At 53.5% G+C, this 10,063-nt stretch overlaps 1 protein-coding gene across 1 annotated transcript; it reads right to left on the bottom strand.

The window, feature by feature from the left end:
• Nucleotides 1-6,239: 6,239 nt before the first annotated feature.
• LRRN2 (leucine rich repeat neuronal 2) lies at nucleotides 6,240-8,474 on the bottom strand. Its single transcript, XM_042833675.1, has one exon. It carries the CDS (start codon nucleotides 8,328-8,330, stop codon nucleotides 6,240-6,242), a length of 2,091 nt encoding a protein of 696 aa, XP_042689609.1. The 5' UTR covers nucleotides 8,331-8,474.
• Between the last annotated feature and the right edge of the window lie 1,589 nt (nucleotides 8,475-10,063).

The raw sequence follows: 10,063 nt of genomic DNA, 5'->3' as shown, positions 1-10,063 counted from the left end.
TATATGTGGAAGTACTGGATGTGTGGTTTAGGAGCTGGAGCAGCTCCCAGTCCCACTGCCACCCCTCCTGCAGCTCCCAGGCCGTGCAGCTCACTAGAGGGCACCCGCCTGCTGCTGCTGCTGAAGCAGGATGCTGGCAGCTTCCTTGCAGCACTCAGCTCCTCGCCTCTGGGCTGCGCACAGCAAACCTTTAATGCTGGCATTAATAGGTTGTGTTGGGCAGTGGGGGTCCTGCGGTTGGGATTCAGCTTGCCTTCGTTTCCTCTTGGTTTATGGGGCTGGTTGGAGACCAGCAGGCTGCACGTACTCAGGAGGAAGACAGATGAACACACTCTGCTCTTTTGTGTTGGAAAGCAGCACCACGTACGCCCTGCAGTGATTGATCACTAGCTGCTTGCCAAGGAGATGCTGCTTCATAATAAGCATCTTGACTGCATGGTAGGAAAACAATAAAACTCCACCTGTGGCATCAGAACAGGAGAAAGGAGAGCTGCTTTCCCCATCCCTGACACAACGATACCTGCTGGCAGGAGGCAGAGGTGGCTGTGTGGCTCCTGTGCAGCCCCCTGCTTGCTCCTGCCTGTATTTCTCTGAGCAGCTTTGGGGAGGGCTGGAGTCCAGGATCACCTGTTGGCAGGCAGCTGGTTTGCACCCAGCAGCCGTTCCTGTTCTGCCCTGTAGCAGCTGTATAAGCAGTAATTAGGTTTGCTGGTAACCCCTGCGAATCTTGAAGCCTGCAGGGAAGTTCCTGGTTCTGCCCCTGCTGTCTTCCCTCAAAGTAACCTTACTTTGCACCCTGCCAGCAAAACCAACCAATCCCAACATGTTCCAAAGCACAGGAGCTGCACGAAGCAGATCCCGTGGAGCAGAACATTAAAACACTCATCAGCTTCTGAAGCAATTCCCTTCCTTCTGCAGGTCCCAGATGAACGAGGTGATGCAGTGCTGCTTTGTGCACTCCGTGCAAGAGGAGCCCTCCCTGAGAAGGAACGATTGCATCGCTCCTCTGGGAGCCTTCCTGTATGTGTGCAGCTGGCCAGATGTTTCCACCAGGCTGGGGTAGGGAAGGAGGCTGTTACAGAGCATCTGTGTTCATCCTGCAGAGCTTGGCAGGCTGAACAAATCCTCCCATTTCTAACAAAAAGTATTGGAGCAAGATGGAATTGCTCAGCTCAGAGTTCAGCTTAACTGGGAGGGCTGGTGGGGTGTGAAATGCTGAAACGAGGTGGCCGTTCATCTCCTGTGGGAAACAACAGTGCAGAGCTGGCATTTCATCCTCGTAGGTGCAAGTGGGATGTGGTTCAACAGGGAAGAGGTCAGCAGGAAATGAAGGCTTTGTTTTTACAGCAGCATGCCATATAGCAGGGCTACTCCTGCGTGGCTGCTGCTCTCTGAAGTCCTTCAGCCTCATCTTTTGTAGGAAAGCAGTGGTTTGGGGGCAGTGTCAGTGACCAGGTGTCAGCAATAGGGAACCCTCCGAACAAAAGCCCTCTGGAATGCAGTCCATGCGATAGAGCAGCACACTGGACAAAGAGTCACCTGGCTCTGGAGTAGTGGCAAAGTCTGCATTAAACCATCCTGGCACTGCAGTACCCCCTGTGCACCCAGCAGTAAATCAGGAAGGACGTTTCCCAGAGTGATTTAGTGGGATGCTTGAAGTGGCACATAAACGTTTGCATATTGCTGTGAGCGTGGGAGCAGCTTTACAAGTGCTAGGTGTTATTATTTTGTTTGGAAACGGTGTTCTCTTTAAAATCAATACCACAAAGAAGAATACAAGAGCAAGCGAGTTAACTTGCTGCAATAGTCTCATTATTGCCATTAGCAGAGGATTGTAACCCACACTGACAGCCCTTCCAGCTCCAGCTGTTCCTCTCACTTGGCATAAAGCAGCACTCGCTTCATCCTGACAGCACTCTTATCTCTGACCCTTGCTTGGAAAATTGTGTTTTCTCCTCCTACCTGGAAATAAAATGTTGTAGACGGGCCTTTAAACCATAAAGAAACAAAAAAATAACCCTGGATGTGGCTTAAAACACTGCCCATGAGCACTGTGCCATCAATCAGCCATGCTAGCACTGAGCACAAGGAGCGTGGCCCGTTCGTTAGGTGGGCAGCACATCCTCAGCTATGAACCCTGTGCAGGGAATTGGTGACTGCATGGCTGTGCATCACGGTGGGAATGCTCATCCATCCTCCTGTGCCTGCATTCTGCACGTGCATTGACTTCCCATCGCTCTCTGATGTTTTGGGTCCTATCCATCCAACAGCTGCAAGCTCTCACTTTGGGTCTGAGGCCTGCCCTGCTGATGGGGGATGTTTAATTCATCTCCTTGGCTGCTCTATCCTGGTTTAACGTCCTATAGGTGCCACTTATCACTCTTCTCCCCACTTTCCCTTAACGCTGTGCAATTCCCCTGTTAAATATTTACTGTTCTCTCCATACCAGTGAGGCTCACCGTTCCCTTCAATTTCAATTAAAGATTTACCAGGTGGGCATTGGCATCCATGGTTCAGCCCTTGTCCAGCACAGAGCATCCGTGTCGCTGCGCCGGGACGAGGCAGCTCGTGGCAAAGCCTCATCACTGCTGTAATATTTATAACGAACCAGCTTTTTAAAATCAATATTTTACTGGGGAGGTTGCTGGGGTAATTCACGCTCCGAGCATCCTGCCTCCACCAGAGAGAAGCCTGGCCTATTAGGGATAATTAACTTTTTGCTAGTTACCTTTCGTGAAGTCGTAAATCTTTAATGCTGGCTGGGAATTTAATAATGGAGGTCGAGCAGTGACCTCAAAGCTGACAGCAAGGTTGGGGATGGAAGGGGGGGAAGCTGGGAGCACAGTGAGGATGGAGGGCACAGCATCTGTGCTCTTCCAGCCCAGCTGTACTCACACAGCTGCTTTGCATGGAAGGAGAAAACCCCCACATTTCCAGGAGGAAAACCCAACATTTCCATGCAAGCTGCTGCCCCCATCCATCCTCTTCGGGCTCTTTCTCAGCTGCTGAGCAGCACTCAGAATTATGTTTCCAAGCAGGAAAGGCAGAAGGCTCCTCATTATCCCCCCCCACCCCTTACACACACCAGGATTTTGGGATGCACCACAGCCTCTCCCCCCATAGCAGATGTTCCCCCCTCTCCTGCAGCCGGCTGTCGCTCCGCTGCATTATTTATCCACTCGGTAACATTTGCTGGGATTTAGTGTTTAATAACTGTCACTCCAATATATCTTTCCTTAATCCCCCTCAGATCTGGCACGGTGGCAATTTTAAATATTTATCAGCTCTGTTTGTGTATTCGCTGTTAAGGTTGCAATTTTCTTGTAATTAAAGATTTACAAGATGCTGCGTGAGGTGTACAAAGGGTTGGTAAGGACCAAAGCCCTCTGGCATTCAAGCTGGAAACCAGCAGCTCCCCATAGGTTTTCCATGGGTCTGAGTGATTGGGCAGCCACCTCCATGCATCTCCAAACAGGTTTTGCTGTTGTTTTTCCCCACTGCTGCTCTCAGCGTGGCTCCTCGTGGTGCAAAGCAGCTATCTGCAAGGGATGGGACTTTCAGCCCCCTGCTGCTGTGGCTTTGCCCTTCCAAACCCTCACACTGCTTCTCTCCCTATGGCTCTTTGCCTGCTCCTCCCAGTTGGGTTCCAGCTCCTTGTTCCCTAGCAGCATCCATTTCTCATTAGCAGGAGCCCTGCCACATGCAAACCCAAACAAAATTTCCCCTCCCTGCTCCTCATTAGGATTTAACACAGCTCCAGAATGAGTCCACGGATCCCTGGCTCACCAGCATCCATAGCACATTGGCGTGGAGTGACAAAGCAGCACTGTGTCCCCAAACCTTTGCTTCTTTGGTGACCCCCCCAAAGCAGGAAGTGAGCCCTGAGCACCCCAGTGCAAGGGGGAAGCATCCCAAAACACAGAACAGGGATTGGAAATGAAGCAAAGCAGCTAATTGCAAAGCACCCCCTCCCAACACCAAGGAGGTCAGTGCTTGCCTGGCTCAAAGCAGACCTCCATCTGCCCCAGCTGCTCTCCATCAGTATGATTGATGGGCGCCTCATTGCCCACCTGAGCTCGACTGAACCCATTTCCTCGGTGGTTGGCTCATGTAGGAAGCTAGAGCTGCAGTATGCAAAGGGCTGAGCAGCTCTCTTTCTGTTTCCCCATCTTCAGAGCATTGCAGCAGAGCAGGGAGAGGTGATGGAGCGTTTGGAGGGAGAGATGCTCACCGTGGAGATTGACAGGCAGGTCTTCCTGGAGGTTTTTTGAGCTGCACCTGCTTCATCCTAATGGCATCATGCATATGGATAACACTGCTGACATTTCCCAGGGAGGTTGGACGTTTTAATTCAAATCATTCTGGAGGAAGTGCTGGAGGAGAGGCCTGCTTTGATTCCCTAATGAACCAATAATGATGTGCCCACTGTACTTCTCTGGGAGCCCAAAGGATGGGGATGTGGGGGCTGCCCAGCAATGGATGCTGAGTGCAGGGCAGTGCTGTGGGGCTGCATGAAAGAAGGGCCCCTCTAGAAACTTGTTTTATTAGGAGCTTAAAATAGAGCCTGGCATGCTGTGTTCTCAGTTGGCTCTGCCAGAAGCTCTCTTGCATATGGGATCCATGATGCTGCTTGCACTGAGAAAGAGGAGGAGGAGGGATGGAGGGCGGAAGAAGCAGAAATGAGACGTGGAGAAACGAGAATCCAGCCCTGGATCTGCTTTGACTTTGGTGGCAGATTGAAGAGCTCTCCTGCTTTCCACTGCAGGCTCAGCCTGCGAGCAGAGGAGGATCCATGAGCCCTATAACACTTTGCAGCCACTATAATTCACCCTGAAAAGCTCATTTCTGGCCTGATGCCCCCGATCAGGAGCTGGAAATGGCACGAAAAATTGCAGAGGGGAAATTTATTGCTGGGCTTGGTGCAGGATGCTGAGATTGAGCTGTGCAGTGAGGGCTGTGGGGTGCTGCCTCACAGTGCTGCATGGGCTCCAGCATGGGGATGGGGAGGGGTTTCACCTGACACAGCACACTGATAATGAACAGCAGCAGCAGTGAATAGTGGATGAGGCACTGATGGTGCTCTCCAACTGCTGCCCACAGCCAGGTCTATGGACAGGGGGTTTATAAATGGTTTGAAAACAGCTCCTTTTGGGAGTGAGGGATTTGGGATCTCCCTATGGAGGAAGGGAGCTGTATCCTGCCCCAGCTGAATTTACTGCATGCATCTTGCATTTCAATCTCTGGTTTGCAGCGCTGCTTATTTCTCAGCAGCTCTTTCAGTGGCTTGCAGCAGCCATTTAACTGAACTGCAGTGCAGTGCAGTGGACTCCATTCATTTGTGACTTCAACTGATGGTCAGAGAAAGCAGGAGAGCAGATTCCCTGCTTAGCAGATTCCCTCCCTTCACTTCCCACAGTGTACAGCAGTGCAGGGGCTGAACTGTCCTGGGTCCCATTCCCTCCTGCATCTGAAGGTTTGTTACCATCAAGCCCTCTTGCTGCACAGCAGTACATACAGAAATTTAGAAGAAAAACAAGAAAAACAAGAATATCCTTCCTCCCCCTCTCCCCCTTCCTCTTTCTGTAACATCACCCTCTGAAGTTTACAAAACAGCCATGAGATTGCGCTTGCAGGATATGGAGTTGCAATCAGGCAGCCCTATGGGGATGCCCATTAAGAGATGCGTCACTGCTGCCACTTCTGCTCCGTTTGCCCCACGTGGCTGCCATCCATCCCCTCTGCTTCGCTCTGGGGGATGGCAGCGAGCAGCAGGAGGGAGCTGGGGGTGGCTTTGTGGCTGATTACTCAAGAAAAACAAGAAGCAAACAAAGGAAAACGTATCCTAAAGGGAAAGACTTTTTTTTTCTTCCTTTTTTTTTTGTTTTTTTTTTTTGTATTTCCAAAGCAAGGACTGTCCAACCAGGGCGTGTGGGAAGGGGTGACCTGCTGCCCATCCCTATGGCTCTTCAACCATCCCAGCTGTCCCAGGGCTGCTTCTAGGAGCTACACACAGATCCAGACCGTGTAGAGCTCTGCAAGCCCCGCGGCCAAGCTCTGCTCCTTGACATCCCCACGCTGCTTTGTCTCTTAGCCAAGTCCTTGATATTACACCATGTCTTCACTTTCTGTTCTGTTTTGTGTGATTTTTTTTTCCTTTTTTCTTTTTTTTGGTAAAAAATAGTTTCTCCCTCCCTCTCCCCACCCCCACTCCCCACCCAACCCAACCAATATGACAGCCTTCAGGAGTCCAGGGGTGCCGCCTGCACCTCCACAGCCAGGAGCTGCCCGCTGCGTGGCCCCTGAGCCCAGTGCTGGGCGAGATGGGGGTAAACCACTCGCACTGCCCCTGCATCCCATAGTGCATCACCAGCCCTCCTGGGCTCGTCCCCAAAACCACAGCGAGCCACCAGGCCGATGGCCAGCAGCAGGATGCTGAGTGCCAGCAGTGTCAGGAGGCACTGCCTGTCCCCGAGGAAGCGGTGGTGGCGGATGGCCTCTTTAGTCCTGGCGTTGACGCATGCCACCTTGGCCTGCAAGTCTACAAAGGCCACGTGGAGGCAAGCCCAGTACTCCGTGTCCTGGTGGAGCCGGGTGATGTTGTACGCGTGGGTCCCCAGCGGGATGCGAGCGACGTTGGTTGTGTCCAAGCTGGAGCTGAGCAGGAAGCTGGACCAGGTGAGGTTGGAGGAGACGGCGTTGAGGTGCGGCTTCCAAGTGAGCAGGATGTGGTAGGGCTGGATGTCCAGCACCACCAGCTCCAAGCTGGCCTCGCTATGCGGGAAGGAGCTGTTGACCAGCACGGTGATGCTCTTGGTGTCTGCCCCCAGCAAGTTGTGGGCCACGCAGGTGTAGAGCCCGGCCTCCTGCGCTGAGATCCCCATGATCTCCAGAGTCCCTTCGGGGTGCACCTTGTAGCGTCCGTCATGTGCATAGGGGATTAACTTCATCCCCGAGGGGGTGACCCAGTAGATCTCCGGATCCGGCTCTGCCATCGCCCGACAATGCAAGGAAATGTTGTCACCATCCGTCACTTCCAGACGGGAGGGAAAACTCTGGGTGGAGATGAGAGGCAGACACCGATCCGCCATCTCTCGGAAGGGGACGTCCCGAATGTGCCTCCTGTTGAGGTCGGGGGGCTCAGCACACAGCGTGGACTGCGGCTCGATGAAGCGGATGCGGGTCTCGGTGCTGTTGACCCAACGGATGACGCAGTCGCAGCGGATGGGGTTGCTGTGGATGCTGATCTCCTGCAGGTTGGGCAGGGACTCGACCGTCTGCTTATGCAAGGCACTTAGGGCGTTGTTGTTGAGCATGAGAGTTTCCATTTGGGGAAGGTGGTGGAAGGCGTTGGGGTGGATGAAGGACAGCTTGGGGTTGTTGGTGACGTCCAGCTTGGTCAGCTCGGGGAGGTTGATCAAGGCGAACTTGTCAATGGACACCAGCTCCTCCATGTTGTTGAGTCCCAGCTCCTTGAGGTGCAGCATGTTGGTGAAGTCACTCTGCCTGACCCTCTGCAATGGGTTTTTGTTCAGATCCAGGAACTTGAGGCTGGGCACTCGCTGCAGAGCCCTTTTGGGGACGGTCACCAGCTTGTTGTCATAGAAAGAGAGGCTCTCCAAGCTGCGCAGCCCCTCCAGCGCGTAGTCCGAGATCTCCCTCAGGTTCATCCCAGCCAGCACCAAGCTGCGAAGGTTTGACAGGGGCCTGAAATTCATATCCAAGATAGCATCCACCCTGTTGCCTCCGATCATGAGAATCTCCAGGCTGGGCAGCATCTGGAACCAGCGGCTGTCCACCATCCGCAGGAGGTTGGAGTTGAGATGCAGGCGCAGGAGGCTGCCGAGGCCGGCGAAGGCACGGGGCGCGATCCTACGCAGCTGATTGTGGTTCAGGTAGAGCTCCTGCAGGCTGCCCAACCCTGGGAAGCTGCTGTCGGGCAGCTCGGTCAGCCGGTTCTCCTCCAGGTGCAGGCTGAGCAGCTGCGGCATGCTCTTCAGGCCGAAATCCCAAACATCAGAGAAGCTGTTCTGCGACAGGTCCAGCTCTGTGAGGTTTCGGAGATAGTCCAGCTCGCTCTGCTCCAGCCTGGCGATGTTGTTGCTTTGCAGAAGCAGTGTGTGCGTCCCCGCTGGCAGATCCTCGGGCACGGCAGTGATGAACAAATCATTGCAGTCCACGGTGGCAGCCTCCCGGTACGCAGAGCGCGGGGTGTACCAGGGTCTGATCTGGCACACGCACTGCAGAGGGCATTTCACCTTCCAGGGTACGATGGGGATGGCAGCAGCAGCCACTATGCAGAGCAGCAGCGAGCTGCCCTGGAAACCTCTCATTTTTGGGTGGTGGGACCGGCCTTCCTTCGGTCAGGAAAAGCTCAGGGGGTGCAGCCAGAAAGGGGCATGGGGTGACCGTGGTGGGGACGGGGTCTGCAGGAGATGCCCCAAGCGAAGCCCTCAGAGCAATCAGCCCCCACTGCCCTGCCTGCAGCCCCCCAGCTGAGGGCACATCACCCCCTGATGTGGGACCAGTCCTCTAATCAGAGCTTCGCCTCCTCTTCCTCCCCAGTGGGTTCATTTTGGCACTCTGCTGCATTTTCCTGGTTGCTCCTCAAGATCATTCCTGAAAGAGGGCAGACGAGGAGTTGCGTTAGAGGAGACCTTACACACATGGCACGGGCTGGAGAAGCAAAGCCCCATACACGGGAGCTCCAGCATCAGCCCCAAGACATACTAATACATCCACTTCGCCTGCTTTGTATCAGCAGCATCACCTCTCCCCTCCCAGCCCAAGAGATGTTGGCTCATGGTTGCTCTGTACAGGGCTACCAGCAGCCCATGGACCTCTCACACCCGTCTCATCCTCTTTAGTCCTACATTGCCCTGGCCTGGGGAATCCCACCCCAGCTGCCCTCTGGAAACCAGAGGAGGGGCTGGGACCAACCATCCAACCCCAAGCATGCACCTCAGCACTTAAAGCACTGCTAGGATCTAATTAACAGGACCAGGAGTGGCTGAACTCACTAGAGGCTCCTGGAAGAATAGAGAAGCCCATTAACCCCATCCCTGCTGGGTGCACCCCCTCTTATCACCCCCTTGTTCTCCCTATAAAGGGCTTCCAAACAAACTCTGTTCGGCATCAACTCAACCAAACTGATGCCAGAATTGATCCCTGCACCGCCTGCTGTGGGGGCACTGCCTTTAAAGCACCTCCTGCATTATAGGAGGGGAAGGTGGTATTGATTTCTGCCGCTTCTGATGGCCCCTCATCTTTCTTTTTAAATGCACGGACACTCCTGTGGCTGTAAATCTCTCCAGCCATTAAAATATCATAGAATTTTTTCTCCTTAAGAAGAAATAATACGAAAGAATATATATATGTATTCTAATATGTCATTATGGTTGTGAGGAAGAGCCCAGAAAAGTGCTCTTGCCCAGGGTTGGCTATGGAAAGCCCTGTGTGTGAGGTGATGCTCCAATGGCCTGGGTGGTTGTATAGCAAAAGGACCCGAATTTACAGAAAACCATCATTTTCTGCTTGTGTTTCTGGTTCTGTTGGACACATTCCCCAAACGGATCAGGGAGGGCTGATGCTGTGCACACAGCATTGCATCAAGAGGCAGCAGAAGCCCAGAGGGGGGAAAAAGAAGAAGAAAAAAAAAAATAGCACAAAATAGAAAAGCAACGAGAATGAGAATTGATGAGGCACAGAGAAGGGAAGAGTCTTTTCATCAGCAAGTTTGCTGGATGAAGCCAGGAGATAAATCACTGCATGGAAGGAGCTTTGGTCGCTGCTGCCTCTCCCCTGCTGCCACGGAGCAGCCCGGCTGCGGGAGATGGATGGCTGCAGCTGAGCCGGCTCCCTGCCCTCCCCTCTCCCTTAGCAGCAGGGAGAGGGGCTGATGGTCCCCGGGGTGTGCAATGGGGCAGGAGGCGATGGAGAGCCTCTGTCACCCTGATAGGGTGCTGTCTGGGGAAAGGCAGAGGTTGAGCAGTGGATCTTCTCTGCAAGCAGCATCAATCCTGCAGTGGTGTCCCCGGGTGATGTCCCCAAGGCTTAGCAGCCATCT

This window comes from Centrocercus urophasianus, unplaced genomic scaffold, assembly GCF_019232065.1.
Source record: "Centrocercus urophasianus isolate 14NV4802_14NV808 unplaced genomic scaffold, USGS_Curo_1.0 seq_42, whole genome shotgun sequence".
In the NCBI taxonomy this organism is placed as follows: Eukaryota; Metazoa; Chordata; class Aves; order Galliformes; family Phasianidae; genus Centrocercus; species Centrocercus urophasianus.
Note: the sequence above shows the minus strand (reverse complement) of the source record. Positions and strands in the feature narration are given on the sequence as shown.